The sequence below is a fragment of the Bombus pascuorum genome, chromosome 15, assembly GCF_905332965.1.
Source record: "Bombus pascuorum chromosome 15, iyBomPasc1.1, whole genome shotgun sequence".
In the NCBI taxonomy this organism is placed as follows: Eukaryota; Metazoa; Arthropoda; class Insecta; order Hymenoptera; family Apidae; genus Bombus; species Bombus pascuorum.
This window is the reverse complement of record NC_083502.1, coordinates 4,312,324-4,332,291: the sequence shown is the minus strand read 5'-3', so window position 1 is coordinate 4,332,291 and position 19,968 is coordinate 4,312,324. Positions and strand designations below refer to the sequence as shown.

Genomic DNA, 19,968 nt, shown 5'->3' with positions numbered 1-19,968 from the left:
GTAGTGTTGAAGCAGTCTCTATTTACGTTCAGTTTTATGTTTCAGTTTCTGTCCTTTTAATCATTTAATTATTATTTATGTAAAGAAGAAGAGGTTATTAGTTATTAGTTCGGTCTAACAATTCTTGTAGAACGAAATTGAAGAAAACGTATCCGTTAATATCGTAGTGTCAGAAAGCTGCTATTGTAACCTTCCTGTGATCCCGTGGATATCGCGCTGGGCGGAAACGAATATCTTTTTGTGGGCCACGCGTGTTTGGTAAGCTGATCTATCGGGTGTTCCATGAAACACGGATATGGGCCGCTGTGCTATCTCCTGGATCAACTGATTTTCATCTCTATCACCTCCAGTTACATCTCAATACATGTAATTCAACTTTCTTAATTGTATCTCATATTTAGATCGCATAGTTCATTACGATTTAACAGATTTTAAGTATTGTCAATTTTTAAAAGAATCATAGATAATCTATCGATAATCTAAGCTATTATATGTAGTAAAAGCTACAGATTCAAACTTGCAATTTAGGATTTCAAAGGTAATATTAAACTTTTCTTCGGTTTCACAATACTTAGAATTGAATGGTAATCTAACAGCGGCGATTAAAATAGAAATTCAAAGGCTTTCAATGAAGTTATTGTTCGATATGGTTCCGGATGTCACAGCTGTCTCACATACAGTAATTATAACGTGAATGCAAATGGACTTTCCAGACAGGTCAAGGCTTGGCTCAACTGGCTATGTTACTTCTAATATTCTTTTTTGGCTCCTTTTAATTTCGAATCGATTACGTATAACTTGAATTAACTTGACACAGTTCATGGAACTTACAAACGATCGTTCAAAATAAAAATGAAATATTAGAAGTACACAATATGTACGTACATTCTTAGTTGCGCTGGAAAGTGATCTCAAGCGTATAGCACGGTGCATCGACGCTAGCTTGTTGATTCACTCGAGAAAAATCAACTACATACAGCGTAACGTGTATGAGTCATCCTGGGTCACAACAATAATACTACTCGGAAAGATTCTCGTTCCGCTCTGCCAGGGAATCTTCAAAGCGTTTCCGACTGAGAATTCAGTTGTTAGACCAGGTTCCGTATTCTGAAGTTTCATTTTCTTCAAATAATTTTTTTCATTTTTACGATCTCTATCGTAAACTTCCAAGTGTATTGCGATGCAACTTCTTCATCAAATCATACTTCTAATTGCTACGATTTAATATACAGATTTAATAATTAATAATAAAAAGAAAATAAGATAATTTGGAAGTTGTATTTTTAAAAGAATAAACTTCACTTTTAAATTAAATGATAGATTAAATAATTCTTGGATTACTTCTTTTAATTCCATTAATTCGATCAAAATGTAGTTTTTCCATGTATTGTGATTCAATTATTTGTGAACTCGAGGCAGCTAAGGTTGTTATCGGTCTACTAGAAAAACATTCCAGGTGGTCCTGTCAAAGCGGGTCGACTGAATGCATTTCAAAGGCCTCGCGTGGCCCTTATGGTTGCGCAATCGTTCGCTCTGTGAGCATAGAAGTCGATGATGCTGAAGACTACAGACTACGTTGTTTAGCTGCCGAGAAAGAAAAGACTTCTTTGTTGCTAATCTCTCCCCTCGTTTCTCTCTTCTTTTCAGTTGCTACTAAAATTATTTTCATACGATGAAAATATTCTTCTCATTTTTTTATATCTCTTATTGACAACTCAAACATGCTTTCTGATGTCAAAATCTTTTTTATTGCTAATGCTAAATCAAATTGTTTCGTCTCAAAAAATTACAGTGCTGCGCTACTTAGCAGGAAAGATTATCGAAGAAATTATAATCTAATTGAATCTTTGTTTCCGTAAAATTAAGACTAATATTAAGTTTCAAAATTTTCTTGGAGCTTTTCTTTAAAGATAGATAATGGAAAAAAAATACAACAACACGTGGAACACTCATCCTCACCATGCGTGAAGCAGATGTTCATGTTTCACTTGATGCCAGCCGGCGGCAGCGTTTCGAGCTGGGGAGTGCCACCGGCTTTCCGTGGCTTTTGCCCAGGGAAAAAGAGGCAAGCGGAAAAACGAGGGGAGGGAAAACACTCGTTCAGGTCAAGGGACGAAGGTAATCATGGCTAGTAAACTAGAAAAATTCTCTGTAATCGTGTCAAGAGAGAGACCACTGACTCTGAGTTGACCCTTAAACGTTACACGTATCAAAGGACGCTTACCTATGCTAGGGCTTATTCTTCAAATCACTTTGATCAACATTTTATATTGATCCTAGACGAACGATGTTCATCTAGTTGACGTTTTCATATAGAAAAAAAAGTTGTCGAGGAGGTCCTCTTCAATTTAGATTGACCTAGTTCTTGATTAGCAGGGTTGTGAAGAAGATTCATAATGGATTGGATAATTTGTTTCTTAGGAAGCCTGCAGGTTCAGGTTGCTTCAGGTTATTAACCCAGGTTCCTTAATGGTTTCTGTAATATGTTTTTAGTGAATTAAATATCTGGATATTAATTGGTACTAATTATGGTACTAGGATTATTGAAAAAAGTTGAAAAAACAATTGATTTATATTGCAGATATTGTTTTAAGGGCGTTCATTTAATATTTATTTTGAAATATTTAGATTCAGGTTTAAATTAGAGAATGTTATCTATAATTTATGCCATTTTATAGGCTTAACATACATATCAAACTTCCAAATATAATTTCATCCAATATCTGATGACAGGAGACTCGTAGGAAGAATTACAGAACATTGTACATTTTATTTATTTCAGCCTGGAATTTATGAAGAAGGAAATATCCATGTCTTTTGTTATGCTTAGCTATAAATCTATCAAAGGTGATATCTTATGCAGCTATCCGCCCCTTCCTGTTTCCTCTTTGCAAGTAGCTGGGCTAATCTCTAAACCTCAGCATCCTGTGGGTGTACAAGTTGAACAGTTATAAAGTTCCTGTTTGAATCATAAGAACACTCAGTCAAAAGACAATCTCCCTAGAATGTACATCATGGACCAAGCTGATTTTTGTTTCTGATCCTTCTTCCAACATCTCGGTGTTACTGTGTACAATGTGACAAAAATCAATTCTACATAGCATGTAAAAGTGTTTAAGTCTGAATCTGGAATTTGAACAGTGACATGGGTATTTAACAGGGAATAATTTGCATTTACTTGCAGTATTGTCACAAGGAGTGTTCTGGAATTGTGGAAATGATCCTGAACTGGCTACGTTGCGGCTCGTCATCGGGCACTTTGCTGCTTTACAAACGCAAGCTGCCTTTTGAAGGGCAACACCGTACTCAGTGAATCGCATCAGTGAACATTTTTTTTCTCTTCATTCACGTCGTTAACAATTACTGAACTTTTTTTCATTGTTCTTTGTACATGGGTGTAGAAATAAAAAAAAAAAAAGAAAAACGAGAAAAAAAGTGGTAAGTCGTGGCTTTAGTGCGACCACAATAAATAATCATGCATTCTGAACAATCTGCTGACTGTTTTTTTTTCTCGTCCTCTATCAACAAACACACAACCAGCAGAGCTCTCCATATTTCTTTTTCACAGACATTTTATTTCGTCTTAAATAATTAGTTCTTATATAACTACGAATTAAAGAGAGATAGAGAGAGAGAGAAAAACCGAGAGAGAAAGAGAGTATGTGATCGTATGAATGTTGTTAACAAAATGACATTAGCGATCATCGTGTTACGGAAATTCTAATGATTCCATCAGTAAAATAAAGCAATTTGCTATGTAACGTGATAGCAATTTTTTTCTTTTTTTTAAAAAGAGATTACATGTTCGTCATAGAATAATATAAAGTGCAATGTCTGTTATGCCCGCGGTGAATGCAGTTGCAACTATAAATGGATTAGCTCCATTTCTTCGATGCGATTAATTTAAAAGAAAAAAAAAAAAGAATAAAACAAAGAGGAAGAAGAAGAAATGAGAAACAAGAACGTAGAAGGAAAACAAAAAGATTTAGCGATTGTTTTGCGATGATAATAATAAGGCAATTTCAATTTTTAAAATTGTTCGCGTAAAATTTGTCACCTATAAAAAGTCAGTCTCATTTTTGTCTACGACGTGCCGTGATAATGACGTATTTTCAATTACAAGTTATGTACAATTTGAGGCGATACTATGGACAACGGTGGTGCTTTGCATTTTCTTTCTTAGTTTCTTTTTTTTTTTTTTTTTTTTTTTTTTTTTGGAACTTTTTAAGTATACGAATGACGATCTACGGATCATACAAAAATAAGCTAAGCTGTTTTTCAATATTTTGCCGGAGTTCTAGGAGGAAAATGAAACTAAAAGCTTCGTTCAACAAAGTTATTTCGCAACCACCGTGGTCCAATGCCATTCGGAGCACAGGAAACACAGTTTCCTTATACGCTGACTCCGATAAAAACTCTTTTTCTTAACGTTAAACTTTCAATAAAGTTTCAAGAGTTAGAACCATTAAAAAGGAAATGTACAACAACACGTAGAACTCTTAGCTTCTGCCCTCAACGTGCCTCCCGTTTCCTCCCCATTTAAAAGTATTAAAACGTTCAACTATCAAGGAAAAAGGAGGCTTCTGGTTTAGCCAGCCTCTTGCTAGCTTTCATAGCACTCGAGCGATCGTGAAGCTGATCAAAGCTAAGAGAAACACTGTTTCACGAGTATCGTATATCCTTATTCGATTTGAACTACAATAAGAGGCACTCTGCTGGCCAAAAATACAAGAATTATCTGACTTGTTAACAAACTTGCAAAGATTCAGTTTAATGGCAGGTACTTGATTAGGATTACAGCAAAATAATCAACAGGTACTTGATCATCTATGTTTGTTAGCTTAACACTTAGCCAACCGAATAGGGAGATCTCCCCACTTTAAAGTACATCGCTGTATAACTGAACAGGAAGATCTCCCAGTTTGTTGTTCTCAATTAATTACGCTATATTTTCTGTCTTTATAAAGTACAATATGTAATAAAATACACCAATTTAGTGGTTTTAAAATTAATTAAAAAGTTACACTATTAATTATGACTAGATAAATTATTATTATAAAAAAATATTAATATATATTATGAATTTTTAATTTCACGTTCAAGTCGCGTTATTTATCTTTAGTAATCTTTAATGTTTTTAATTTTACCTATATTTTTTTATATTTTCAATATATACCTTTAATTTGATGTTTTGTATAAACGATATGTGAAATCGTTAAACAAAATTATTATTTAAAAATATAATTGACCACTCAAATAATTTTTAAACTTCTTTGTTTTTCAAATAGAGAAAAATGCGCGGTAGACAGCGTATAGGTTGGTTTGTCCATTACGATGAGAAACGTATAACTCGCTGTGGCGCGCGCGATTGATTAAGTGTTAAGCAGGATAAGAATTCATTAATAGACTACGAATATTTATGCAAATTTTTATGAAATGGATTCTACACAGAAATTTGTTTTACTTAAATATCATTTGAGTACTACTCTTGACATTTTATATACTTTCGCCTATTATGTGTATCTTTGCATTCATAAATTTTCCATAAATACATGAATATTCGCAGTCTATTCATCAAAGTATATGTTTACAGGGATCGGGTAAAAGATGTAAGATTAGGTAGAACTTAATTGAAACAATCATTTCAAGACTATCTGCAATTGAAACAGTTGATATGAACAGTTTCAAATTATCGAGTACCAGTTCAGTTTGCTGTCCGTTATTGAAAACATCTTGGATTTTAGCCTGCAGTATACCTCACAACAATCTCCTTAAATGTTAATCAGGATAAAAGGGTTGTTCACATCGCGTTCGCGTTTCGATTGCAAGAAAGATAGAACCTCGCGAGAATTCTCGTCCATCAACGATCTCAGAGGCGCGATAACAGAGCTAATTTAGCATAGCGTAACTTTGTTACCGAGTCTCAACCAAGCTCGACCTAACATGGGCATAAACTCGATAACCAAGCGTTCTTTTTCCTGTTTGTTCTTTCTTTCATTTTTTTTAACTTTCCCTTTGTACCTTAACGCAATAAAACATTCGAGGATCATTATTTTGTCGGCGGTAATGAACGCCATTAATTTAAACGCACAATGGAACGAAGATATTAAAGCTAGATACGGAAAAGAGGGATAAGATTTTAACGATAAAAAGCGACGTAGAAATAGCGATGGGTCCAGCATCATACTCTCCTCCTATCGTCGTCAAACGTTCTTTCTGATATATATATCGTTCCGAAATGTTCGCGCTATTGCTTCTAGCGACTCTTGAATACCTCGAAACAAAATAATTAGCAGAAACTGATGGCGACACAATGCAACAATTACGATCTTTAACCTCGTTAAACACTCATGATTATGTTACGTTACTTATTTACGTTATTTGGAGGGCTTCGAATGGACACAGTTTCGAAGCGTTCAAGACAACATCTTCGGCGATATGCAAGACCTCGAGAGACGTTCTTTTAACAAAGTCTAACGACTGAACACCCATCGCCGGATGTAAAATACTAGGTGTTCTGAGCTTTGGTACAGGCACGTAGAAACATTAAATACTATGCGTAATAATTTACACATCCTTGATCAGTCAGTCCTCAAGCATCTCGAGCTGAACGTCGTTGGAGACATACGAGGGAAGTCGTAGTACAAGGACGCTAGGCTGCTCAACTTGTACCCTGTGTGTCTTTTTGTCTCTATACTGTTTAATCGGAGCAGCCTTTTATCGATCCTGGTCGCGTCTTCATGGTGTCTCCTTGATTTCACGATCGCTCGAGGGTAACGTATGCTTATTCGGCAGAGTTACGAACGACAACGGTCGTCGCTGCTTGGTCTCCGGTCGGACGAAGAAAGGTACATTGCCGGTGCTGTCTTGCGAGCCAGGTTGTCGACGACGCTAGGTCACCAGAAGTGGGACTGCACGTAGCCGCCACCCATACCGATAGGATTGAAGCGATGTGGATGTATCTTCTCCATCCTCATAGCGCCAGGGCCGCCACTTCCGCCGAGGAAACTGCTGTGTGGCCCGCCACGCGGACCAAAACCACCTCCCGCTCTTCCTAACATTCCTGGCCCACCTCCACTAATACCCATGCCCATTCCTGGTGGTCCACCAATTCCCCTGCCCCTTCCTCCACCTCCCAGGCCGCCTCCAGCACCTGAAAACGTTTTACTAATCAATATCACCAATAATTTTCTTAGAAATGAAAATTCTTCTTTTAATTTCCAGGTTAAGAATGGAATAGTTCTAAAGGAAACCGGCGAGAATATACATAAACAGGTAGATGGTATATAGAATAAAGTGGACAGATGCTGATTGTTCGTTTCTAATCATTTTAATCAAATTTAACGAGCGACTACAGAATCACGTAGACCCGTGTAGCAACAAGGAATAAGAAAGGTATGAGATACTTATGCGAGGGGGGCGTGTCTGAAAAAATCTCGAGCAAACTTGTCATGTTTTGTCCTGATGATGACTATGATTCCCGTTCGTTCATTCTTTTTCAAGCAATTCAAGCATCCTCTCTGTTGAATGGGTTAATAATGATGATTAGACTGCGGATTTTTATGAACATAACTAAAGAAATGGTATCTAAATAGAAATTTGTTTCAAATATGTACTAAATATTATCATGAATACTGTAGTACTTAATTAACATTTAAATACGGATATTCTATATATTAAATCATCTCATAAGTAATATGGTCGCTGATTTTTACATACTATATGAAAATAAAACATTGCATAATGGCAATTGACCAGTATTGTTAATCAGTATGATTTTATTTTTTATAATTCTATCTTTTTCTGAAGTTTTTTTATCTCAGTTTTATAAAACTGCAGCAGTAACAACTTTCATTCTTTTAAACTTAATTGTCAGAAAAACTGTGTTACTTACGAGGTAGCCCAATACTTTTGCATATTATATGCATGGTGTACATGTTTGAACCTTAAAATCTTCCATAAATGAATAAAAATCCGCAGTCTAACGATGGTATATCGGAACCAACTATATTGGATAAGTGGGATATCATCAGCACAAAAGCCATAAGTACGTTGTTAGGCCAGTTTCTCGATACGACTCGACGCACGTATTTCGTGCGTTGAACACGTTTTCTTAAATGGAAATGTTCGTACAACAATTGTCGTTTAGTCTACCCATATACCACGTACATAGTTGTAGCTCTCTACTATATCAATGTAACGTGTCCTGTGTGTGTATCATGTATGCGTGTGTCTCTTTACAGGTGAGCAGAGTGAACTGGAAATCGAAAAGAAACGCTTAATTAGGTTATGTTACAAATACCTTCTCCGCTTAAAACAATGAATTGCAAGAGAAAAATTGTGCTTGGTAATTACGATCAGTTCTAAATGGATAGGAGGAGGGGAGCGTTATTTTGTAGATGATAGCGCCACTTCCGGTTCACTCTGCATCTTGCAAATATGTCGATCATTTTAAACGCTAGAATCGAATCTAATTTTCGGTAAAGTGAGATCAATTAATTACAGTAAAACGTTGATCGCATAACCGTGTTTTTTCGATTTTCTCTCCTTTTTTTTTTTTTAATATTCGTTTCGGTAGAAGAAAAAGAAAAATACGATGATGAATATATTATTGGGAATGTCGCAGGCATTTTCAACCGAGACATAATTCTCTGTCCCCTCCAATTTCATCGCTCTCAAGTTACTCTGTAAAAATCTTTCTAGATAAATGATAAATTCTTACGACATTTTTTCCCAATTTTTACTTCAAATTCTACATATTATAATTTTTCTAGAGGAATATTTTCACGTGTTTTGAATAAATTTTTAAAGCTTTTAATATAGGATGATGAATTTTTCTGGTGATTTTTCGACTCAAGAAGAAGAGAATGAGAGAGAAGAGAAAAAGCAAGAGAGCGAGGAAAAGAGAAGTAAGTTTTTATCCGCTGTATATCCCGGATACTCCACTTCTTTCTTTTTTTTTTTTTTTTATTCATTCTCTCGTTAGTTATTTCCTTATTCCATATCACAGCCATCGTTAGCACTACTAGACTTCGGGATTATAACCATTTTCGCACAATCTTCGATCCGTTAGACCTTACAATTTACTACTTAACATGTTAAGTTAAAAATTAGAATTTCAATTTATTTACACTGAACACTCGCGTCGTTCTTTCATCTATAAACGTAATCATTTTTATTGCTCTCGTTCAATATTATTGCAATAATGGGAACGATCGTTTCTACTTTTTAAATTTTATTATTATTACCAGAGTTCCTAGGGAATTTTTAGATCTTTGTGAAATAATCTCCATTTTGATTTTTATTCGTTTCAAATCCTTGTTTCTTTCGGTTTCTTCTTCTTCTTTTTTTTTTTTTTTTTTTTTTTTGAAAGAACAACGTGAGATCATTTCATAACATGAATATATTCTAAAGGAATATTTGAAAATCTTACTCATTAACCCGACTAACTTAAGTACTAATTAAATTCTCGGTGTTAAATTATCCCAGCTTCCCATTTTTTTTTACCATTCCTCTTTTTTCAGCCCTATCGCAGCGACTGATCCGTATGTCTTTTACTTGTTCTTTAATTCGAATTTCGCAGCGATAGGAATTTTACAACAGACGTAATTGTGTGCAAAGGGCTCAAATACCGGCGCATTCGCAATATTAAATTCCTAAAGAGTTTCTATTTTCTAAGTCCCAATTTTTTCGTCAATCGGGAATGCATAATCCTATATATAAAGTCTGTCTTTCTTTTGATTATTATTTTCATTTTTCGAGCTTTTTCCAGATTTTTATTATTAACTCATTTTAAATTAATTAAATTCATTTTTACTAGTCAAATTATATCTTATGTTTATTAGGTACATTACATCTGAATAATTGAAAAAATTGATTGAAAAATGTCTTATGAATCTGGAGGAACTGAACTCTAAGCTAACTTACTGAGAAGCCAATTATTCTAATTATTTCTCTACAGACTATTCAATACTAATCATCTTTATTTATGTTAATTATCCACATTATTATTACAATTTCAATTTTTTATAACATATATAATTTTATATAAATAAATTTGAATCTTGTGTAAATAAAGGAACAATTTATTCAAGCGAAAGAAGATCATGCACTCCCGTTCTTGATCATGCACCTGAACGTGTTATTAATATAGGAGTAAGATGAATCGTACCTCCTACCAAGGGAGATCTATTATTTTATAACGTCAATACGGACCATATATCGAAAGCGTCCACGTCATAATTATACTTCGAACAGTCGCGAAAAGTCGACTAAAAAAAGGAACGATTGTCAGGGTCGTAGGAGATACGTGTGTTTCTCATATATTCTACCTAATTCGAAATTCACCATTTTTTCTCGACCGATTCGTGTATATATATATATATATATATAATATATATTTATATTTATGTATTTAGCATTAAAAGGACGAAAGTTAGTAACAGCGAAGATCGTTTAACTTTATAACATGGAAAAATGGCGATCAATTTGGAAAGACGATTGCCATTTTTCCTTTCGTTCAATATTGTTGCTTCAGCAACGACATATCACCAAATACAATGCTTCTTCTCAAGCCTATTCGCTTGTCTACTGTTCGAATTATCTTTAGAAAGACAATTTTCGTCGGTAAATTTCATCCGTTAGTTTTACAAGACGAGATATAATTTATCTAATGAGAATAGACAATCGCGATTCGTCTTACAGGATGAATGAATATACATACTTTACTATCTATACAGTCCACTGAGAAATCGATATCAGTGAATATGATGAACAGAGTATCGATTAACGGACAGTCGTAAAAATTGTGCAACCTTTGCAAGGAAGGACTCGTCTAGCTATTCAGAGTTGTTAAACTGGGCACTACTTAATAGTTCTACCTAAGTAAAACCCAGAAACGTCCTCTTTTTTCTTGTTTAACACATTGACCATCAAAATATTGGACACTACTATCCATTGTTAACACAGTAATCAACTTTCTGAGCAGTTATTTTTGATACGATATAAGATTAATTAATGAGTGTCTTCTATATTTTATGTCAAAGTGTTAAATCAAACTCTGTTAGCAGTAAAACCGTATCGTAAAGCTCCTCTTTATTGGAGGAGAGTCTTCGAACCACAGACTTGTTGCCTGATAGATTACAAAGTACTCGTTTACATTCGTTGAGCAAATTGTGTGGTTGTTTATTGAATTACAAACAGTTGTGCTTTGTGTTAAGATCAGGCTTAAGCCTGAGGAACTTTACATCTTGTTATTATAATACAAAAGCAAAGTCGAACAAAGCTAGGATTCACATAGAAAAAAAGAATTAATCCTAAAATATTGAATCAGAAAGCAACAGTTTGTTCCTTCTGTCTAAGAATCTGTTTTCTCCAGTTACAATTAACGGTAGTAACAATTGTGCTTGGTATTAAGCGCACTTAATCATGCCAATCTCATTACACCAATAGGAATTCATAGTATCATAACTGCAAGGGTAACAACGAGTACCAAACAAGAAATTGCGTTCTTCTTTTAATAAAGGTAATGCGCATAACGCTGGTATTTATTCCTGGTTGGGTACAGACGTTCTCCTTTGTGGATTGGCGAGCATAGAAATGAAAATGATTCATGTTAAAGAGTTATACGAAACACTTGGAGACAAATGCAGTTTGACAAATAGTTTCGTTAAAGTCGGTGAACAGTGCAATACTTGTAAGTCTAAAAATTCTTTATTTCCGTTTAATTTGCGTATTATCCACCTAGTAAACTAGACTTAGACCTTTAAATACGATAGAATGTCAGATACGAAGAGGAAACTATTTATCTAAATACATCTGTCCACTACTGCATATGATAATCGCTTGAAAGAGGACACAGCCATGCACTGAGCAAGTTTTCTGTCAAAGCCACACGTTTCTGCAAATGCAATCTGTCCAGAACTAACCATAGATTAGCAACGACGCTCATTAAATAATAATTATTCGCAGGCATACAACAACTTATGTGTCAGGAGAGTTGCGTGCTTTATACACTGCTCCAAATTCTTTTGTACAGGGAACATAATATTTTTTTGATGAATTAATTTATATAGTTCTCTTATATTATTTCAAAAATATTCTTATTTTGAGCAGTGTATAAGTAAATCGCAAAACATCGTGTTACGAAGAATCCTACTCAGAACATACATATTTCCTTTGAACATACATATTTCCTTGTGTTTTAAAAAAACCTTAAGCCCTAATTAATTATAATTAGAAAGACATAAAAAGAAAAAAAACAAGTATTTCGCACGCACGTTCATCATTGAAGGATCATAAGAGGAAGCAACAAATATCTTCTTAAACAGAAAATGTATTTCCAAAGTCTTAAATAAGTAACAAAACATATATGTATATGTAATACGAAACGGTATGTCTTACCAAAAGAAAGTACAAAAAACAGCTTAAAGACGTACATAATTATACAATAATTTGCTGACACAAAAATGTATAGAACTAGGATGATGCTCCACAGCATGGTTTGAACAAATTTGAGAAACGATGAGGCAAAATCAACATAGTAACAGCAGCATCGGCAACTAGAAAAACAGAGTTACAATTTCGTTGACCAGGCAATGTCCAAAAAAAACAAACTTCTAAAAAACCAGCCTTGTGTGCAGAATACAACTTAGCGAGTGTTTCTCTTTTTTCTTTCAATAATCACAAGCTGCCACTGATTCTAGCAGGATACGACATATTTCAGTCTTTTTTTCTTTTCATTTCTTGCTTTTTGTCCACTAAAGATCATCACACACAAAAACATTTCTATCACAGCGACACTACATGTTTGCATTCTTGTCTGTTTCATTAATACTGTCTTTTGGGTCCGTCTGCAAGGAGATTTTTCATTCTTTCATCAACTGAACACCACTGTCAGAAGAGATCTTCTATGTTTCTTACTTTTTTTTTCTTTTTCTTTATTTTCTTATTTTTCAATTTCACGTGAAACAATCTCATGCGCACAAAGTCAAAAAAAACTTGTAACAAAAACAGAAAGAACACAGAGAAACAAAACAGGCGCGACAAGAAACGTGTCTCCACACATTCGCAGAGAATCTGCTGCATTATTCGTTGCGCGCATTAGAACGCAAACAGCATTTTCAATCTTCGCTGTACATTGATTTAGATGCAGCCATATCTGGCAAACAATTCAAATGTTAGACATGATCTCACATTTACACGTCGTCAATGATGCGAACGCTCTTTCGAAGAAAAATTTCAAATTGGAAGAGATCATTCGTATCCTGGACAACGTGTTTCAGATAGACATAGAAATTTTGTACACCTTGCAACTACGTTACAAAATTTGTTACAATGACCATTACCCTTTGTTCTCGCAATCACGCGCGTATCATCGCAAGAAAAAGAAAAGAAACGGAGAAAACTAACACGACAATTTGAAAAAATCAGGAACTAAGGAAAAAGTGAGAGAAAACGATAGAGACAGGAATAAATAGAGATGTGTTCTATGGAAAAATGATCTTTCAAAATCTTAGTGCTTCTACGGTTCAACAATATGCCGATAACAAAACAATGGTTTACTGCGATTTTAGTAAGATTCATAGAAAGCCAAAATGCAGATCTGACCTGTCAGTAAAAATCAAATATCGTAATTATCCACAAATTAAGATTTATAATACATAATGTTCTTTATGAAATTTGTATTTTTACAATCTGTTCTTCAAGGAAGTAATTTCTACTGTCAGGTTGAGAACGAAAGAAACTCGGGCAAGACTAATTGTCTATCAAGAAAATCGAAACTACTTACCTCGACTCTGGTTGTAACCAGCCTGCCATCCAGCGTAGTATGCCGCTTTCTGCTTTCCGTGTTCCTCCGCGATTTTTACGCTAAGTGGCTCTGATCCACCTTCTGGTATCGTACCATGTAGTCGTGCGATCGCTTCTTGTGCTTCTTCCCGCTTGTCGAATCTATAGAGGCACAGTAACCAGAAACAAAAATTAAAAAACAACCAAAAAGGTTTACTTGGCAATGGACGCGAGTAACCTCTGCCAGATCTATGTAATAACGTACGAGGTTGAGATTGAAAGAACTATCTAGAGCGTGCTATATAGAACACGAGTTAACGAGTCCTTAAATCTGCCAAAATTAAGAAATTTGTCAAACTAGTTTCGACTCTATTTCCAGATGCTTGACACACTTCCCAAACTATTTTCCTACAACAAACCAGAAATCTAGTTGCATGCACAATTCACGATGGCTAACTAGGTCAGTGGTCGGTAAATCGAAATTATGCAAGTGAAACAAACGGCAGAGGAACGGTACAAAAATAATTTGGCACCAAAGATCTCGGAAAATAAATACAGGTATCCAACACGCGCGGATACGAATTGCATAATGACTAGGCAGTTTTTGTCTACTATGTATCAACAGCTGTATCTGTCAATTAATAACTGTTCCAATTTTTTAAGCATGTGGTGTACATATAATGAAAACAATAAAAATGTAATTGATCAACCAAAAACATATAGAATACATTACTTCCATCATAGTTTGTTACCAGCTAGGATGTTATGTTACTTATTATGATAAGAATGGCAATGCGCCAACGAGTATGAGCTTATATTTTTCATTAGCATGACAATTTGCCTTTTAATGCTAAATGGAACTGTCTCTTTGTAATACATTTTCGCAAGACTACTTGATAATACTAGATGATTTTGAGAATGGGATGCTACAAGAGTGAAAGAAACATACCTCACAAATGCTACACCTCTTGGTAATCCAGTGAGCTTATCTTTTAAAATGTTCTTTTGCACGATATTTCCGTATTTGCTAAATATATCATCAATTTGACTTTCAGTTATATTTCTGAAACAAACATGATGTAATATCATTACTATACGTTCCAATTTTTATCTACTAATAGATAAATTTATATTAAATATCATAATATACCTTGGCAAATTTGTTACATAAAGATTAGTTTCTTTAATCTCCTCACCAGATGGCCGTGCAAAAGACACTTTTAGCCTTTTATTCTGGACTTGAAGTCCATTTAAAGTACTTATAGCAGTGGCTGCATCTTCTGCTTTCGCATAATTAACAAAGCCAAAACCATAACTATATCCTGTCTATAAAATAAAATGATAAATGTAAATTCTTGTAAAAATATATAAACTGATTATAGTTTCATGTAATGAACCTACTTTATAATCTTTCATAACACGACAAGATTCCACGGGTCCGATAGTTACAAACAAGCTATAAAGATCTTTTTCTGTCATACTCTGTGGAAGATAATTGATGATCAAATTCGTTCTTGGTTCTTCATTGCCTTTGGTTTGTTGTTGTTGTTGCTGTTGCTGCTGTTGTGGCTGGGGTTGTTGTTCTCGTTGATCTGTCATTTTGGTAAATTCTTGTTCTATTTTCTGACTCTCCGTTTGATTCTGTAGTTCTTGTTGATCTGTTGTTGCTGGCTGTGAGTTCTGCGGCTCTGACTGCTGCGTACTCCACCTGATACGTCCCAGCATAATCGTTGATGGGGTCAGCAAATACAAAAAATATAAACAAAATCATTACTACGTTTTCCCCGTGCAATGCCATGATCGTTGCTCTGTCTGCGCTTTTGAATGCTCTCATTTTCTTTAAGCAATTGAAAATAAATAGAAAATAAATCTGCATATATACATATATGTATATGATGCCAGACCTGTGTGTCAGAAACAAACAAACAAAGGCAAGTAAGGACAAAACGGAACCAGCAAGAGTAGCCATGAATGAAACCAACATAAATCAAACCAATAATGTAGCATGTCAATCGTGAAACTAAACAGAAAGATATCACTTAGCTAACAAACAGCTACCAAAGTAACATATAATAGTTCAATTTCCAGATATAATGCAAATACTAGTGTACTCCTATATAAAATGCTTATGTATCATAACCTTTTTACATGAAAATGTAACAGAGGTGATAAATGTGTATATGAATGGACAAACTGACTAAAAAATTAGCTCCATTTTAATACGATTTTAACAATGAGTACCCGTGAAGGTGTCCTAGAACGAGAGTATCTATTTTTCAATGTAGCAATGTTTCTCTACTCGTAAGCACGTTCATCGAATTGTGAAAAAAAAGGGGGAGGAGAGCACGCTTCGTTGACGAGAACTTCCGCGTATTCGATCGCTTGTGTCTGGTTTTGTTTATTATTTACGCGCTCGTGCTCGATTTTTATTAGCGACTTGAGAACGCGTTTCTTCATTTCGTTGTCATTCATTAGCGACTCGGTGATGAATTCTCTCGAGGTAATGTAACGGCTGAGTCAACGCTAGAAAGAGATAGAGAAAGAAAAATAATGGAGGGAAAAAAAGAGAAGGAAATCAGAATTAGGAGTTGAGTGAGAGAAAGTAACCCTTTGGCCTTATTTTGAAGAAGCCCGGGGAAAAGGCCCGGCAGATTCGTGAATCGACCAAGCTGTCAGAATATGGAGGGAGTGAGAGGAAAAGAGGGCACCAGAGCAAGCGACGGAGAAGGATAGACGGACCTGAAGATATAAACCTTAGTTTAATGAGTGGTTATGAGTTATATAGAATTGTGGAAATAAGATATACATACCGAAGCGGGAAGAAGATGTGAAGAAAGAAACTGACGTGTATAGTGGGAGAAGATCAGCGAAAAGGAGCAGTGCACGCACTCTCACTCGTGTCACGCGCGTATATGCAACTCTCTGGCTTAATGCACGCCAACAATTATGTAAGCGAATCGTTGCACCATCACGAATAATGCACACACTTGATTATCATACGTCGCTGGTTTTTAGTGTGGTTCAGTTGATTTCACAGAGAAGGGCTCGATACATAGAGAAATGGAGTAGTTAGCGAGCGAAGAATCGCGGAGGAACGTAACACGATGCGAACGACACGGCGTACGCAAACGTACTGAGCCCCAGCCCTGACCTGCCTCGCGCGGCACCCTCTCGCGGCACGCTACCCCACTACGCTACTCACTCCGACCAAACTTACAGAGTGTTTCAATTTGTTGGTACATTTCAAATCTATACCTAATATTATTAATAAGACTTTTCTAGCATAGTAATTTACCGACTAATATTATTAATATATTATATAGTTACATTCAATATAGGAATTATAACTATATTATAATACATTATGTACACGTTATAATGATTAGTACCAGAATGGAAATACCTCTCCGTTAGTACTAATAATATTAGTAAATTTAAACATTAGATGTTGTAGTTAGAAGTAAAAAATATTATTATATAAAAATTCATATTTTCACTGTAGGACTGTCTTGTACGATTGAATTAATATTACGAACGAAATATTACGAACAAGTACATACATAGTATGAGATATGGTGCAAAAGCTAATTAACTAATAATATTAATAAGCTCATAAGTTACAAGTTCTAGTTAAAAATGCAAGACATAATTTATATAAATATCAAATATGTGTTATGTTTGATCAAAAATCTTTTCACAAAAATTTGTAATATTTTCTCTGCACAGGGCCGTTTTGCACAATTGATCTAATATTATTATCGAAATTTTACAATTATGTATGTATATGTAGTATTAGGTACATATATTAACTCCCTAACGAATGAAACGCCCAGTACAATGGGGATGCGCATGGAGCGGGACATCCCGCCTAAATTTCTGGCGCATGTTTACACGAATCCGGGGCCTATGCCAATATCTCTCATAATTCTATTCTTTCGACGTCGATTTTTAAATAGAATAAATCTATGACTACTAGTTTTCAAAATTGTTCTGTTCTTAATGTTCATTATAATCACTTAATACAGAAAATCGTTAAAAAGAATTATAGCCACGATTTTATAAATAAAATTAATTTACCGTTCCTATGCGAAGGACAGAAAATTTAATTCTTTGAACACTATTATTATATATTGTGTATGGATGCATAACTAAATTTGCAAACACATTTTTGTTAAACGTACCTTGGTAATGCCTCCCAATAAGGAACTGCGAACATCGCAAATTTAACGCGCGACTTTATTATGTAGCTTGAGTTTCACGTGATATTGAAAAAGCTTGTACAATCCTATCGCAGTAAGATTTTACGAAACCAAAACCGACATACTTTGTTCTTGTTTGGGTCGCACAACCGTCATTTTTCTTTTACACCCTATTTTGTTTCAGGAAACGAGGTTACTCTTTTAATCGGTGGAATTTATCTGCATTATACTTGTCCTATTTATACTTATATTACATATAAGAAAAGGGAAAATGGCGATAACGCTGCTCAAAATAAATACATAACGTATCTAATAACTAAATTGCAAATTTTTATGCAAATATGTATTTTAGAGAAAGTAATTTAAAAAATTAGAACCTTGGTAAAAAATTGTTTTATCTATCAAGTATAACAGAAGATATAGAAAACAGTATACTTTGGATATTCTATATAGGTATTTTTTCATATTACGTAGATTCTCTGCATTTTTATATCTTAAAATTTTGCATAAATACATAAAAATCTTCGGTCTAATTATTAGTAAATGTTTATGCATTTGGAGGAAATTTAAGGGTGCAAAGGTCTGCAGAATCCATAGACTATGCAAAATTATGTAAAATATATAAAGCAGGGTAATTATTATAATATCTATTGTTGGTAGATAAAACAACTTTCTATTTAAATTTTGTTTTCTTAGTTATGTTCATAAAAATATAATAGTGCATCAAAGTCTACAGTCTACTAATAATAATTTTAGATATCGATATTTCGTTATATACGTAGGTATTCTAAAAATTCTAAAAATCCAGTCTCTCTTAAGTTCTCAAGCCACTGCATTGCGCTATTATACACTACCACCACGAGCCTACTTCCGGGAAACTTAACACGATCGTTCCTTCAGTTTATCTAAAATTCGATATTTCATCCAAATTATCATACACCAAACAAAAGTAGAAACAGCGATACAATAAATATCATCTAAACTTTCAAAAGATATAAAAATATAATGTTAAGATATGTAAACAACAGTTTTATGTATTAAAAATACAACGACCACAATTTCTAACCTCGATATAGATTCCACGACTAATAAAACGCAATAGATTGTTAGCAAACAATTTTTTCGATCTTTTTGTCAACGTAAAATATTTTCAGCTAAGAAAATCAAGTTTAAATAGGAAACTTACCCCGCTTGGGGATTCATACTGCCTTGCATACGTTCGTTTTGCTCGTGTGTGGCCATCCCGAGCGTACGCGAAACATAACACTAAGTGTTAGAGTATCTTCTGTCGTAGCGGGTGATTTTTCATTTTCGCGTATCGGTCATGTCGCATTCACGATGCTTTTCGGATGCACTGGCGCATTTTATAGAAATTTCCTTTTTTCACGACTGCGGTACCAACATGCACGTGCGCACTAACTAGAATGAAATATACCGTGGTTCCCGCTCCAAGATTGCTTCGAATTTTTTAATCAGCTTCGAAGATGCGATTCTAACACTCCATGGAAAATTTTTTCTGCAAATTCGTTGCACAGATGATTTCGCTCGCTAGTGAGTTGAAATCGTTCAGGTTACTACCACCTGCGACGCTTCGTAATAAACGACAAACAAAGCACGAATAACGAATATAAGAAATATACGATTACAATCTGCTTATCCGTGTCATGTTTTGTTTGTAACAGATGAGAAATTAAATACACAATTAAATATAACGAATCGTAGGAAGATTGATAGCAGTTGATCGTAGAGGTTAAATTACTTAAATATTTTTGCAGATGTTGATGTTTCGTAGAAGTTAGATTTCTTAGTTCCTAATCGTCTTGTTTTATTTGAAACAGATGAGAAATTAAATACAAATTAAGTAGATGTGACGAGTTGTATGAAGAATATTGGTGAACAGTAGTTGATCGCGTAAAGGTTAAGTTCCTTCTGGAGCGGTAACTTCGATCGTTTCATAAAATCTTATAACTGAAAAGTTAAA

General features: G+C 34.6%; 1 protein-coding gene across 11 annotated transcripts; it reads right to left on the bottom strand.

The window, feature by feature from the left end:
• Nucleotides 1-2,569: 2,569 nt before the first annotated feature.
• Nucleotides 2,570-19,367, bottom strand: LOC132914647 (sex-lethal homolog). 11 transcript variants are annotated; one of them, XR_009659635.1, is made up of 7 exons: nt 19,174-19,367; nt 15,190-15,496; nt 14,939-15,114; nt 14,738-14,851; nt 13,790-13,950; nt 7,895-11,574; nt 7,312-7,520 (listed from the first exon to the last, which is right to left on the bottom strand). XR_009659635.1 is itself a non-coding variant. In XM_060973936.1 (6 exons), exons 1-6 carry the CDS (start codon nt 19,227-19,229, stop codon nt 6,897-6,899), a joined length of 1,071 nt encoding a protein of 356 aa, XP_060829919.1. In that variant the 5' UTR covers nt 19,230-19,367; the 3' UTR covers nt 2,570-6,896. The 11 variants fall into 11 exon arrangements, 10 of the variants coding, with proteins under 10 accessions (XP_060829919.1, XP_060829921.1, XP_060829920.1 ...); XM_060973936.1 differs by lacking the exons at nt 7,312-7,520; nt 7,895-11,574 and adding an exon at nt 2,570-7,153; XM_060973938.1 differs by lacking the exons at nt 7,312-7,520; nt 7,895-11,574 and adding an exon at nt 2,570-7,153 and having other exon boundaries at nt 15,190-15,692; nt 19,174-19,302.
• Nucleotides 19,368-19,968: the final 601 nt, after the last annotated feature.

Coding starts and splice junctions, on each gene's coding strand:
- LOC132914647 (XM_060973936.1), bottom strand. CDS start 19,229: ATGGCCACACACGAGCAAAACGAACGTATGCAAGGCAGTATGAATCCC. Junction 14,852..14,938: donor TATGTAACAAATTTGCCAAG/GTATATTATGAT, acceptor TGTTTGTTTCAG/AAATATAACTGAAAGTCAAA. Junction 13,951..14,737: donor AGAGGTGTAGCATTTGTGAG/GTATGTTTCTTT, acceptor GTGCCTCTATAG/ATTCGACAAGCGGGAAGAAG.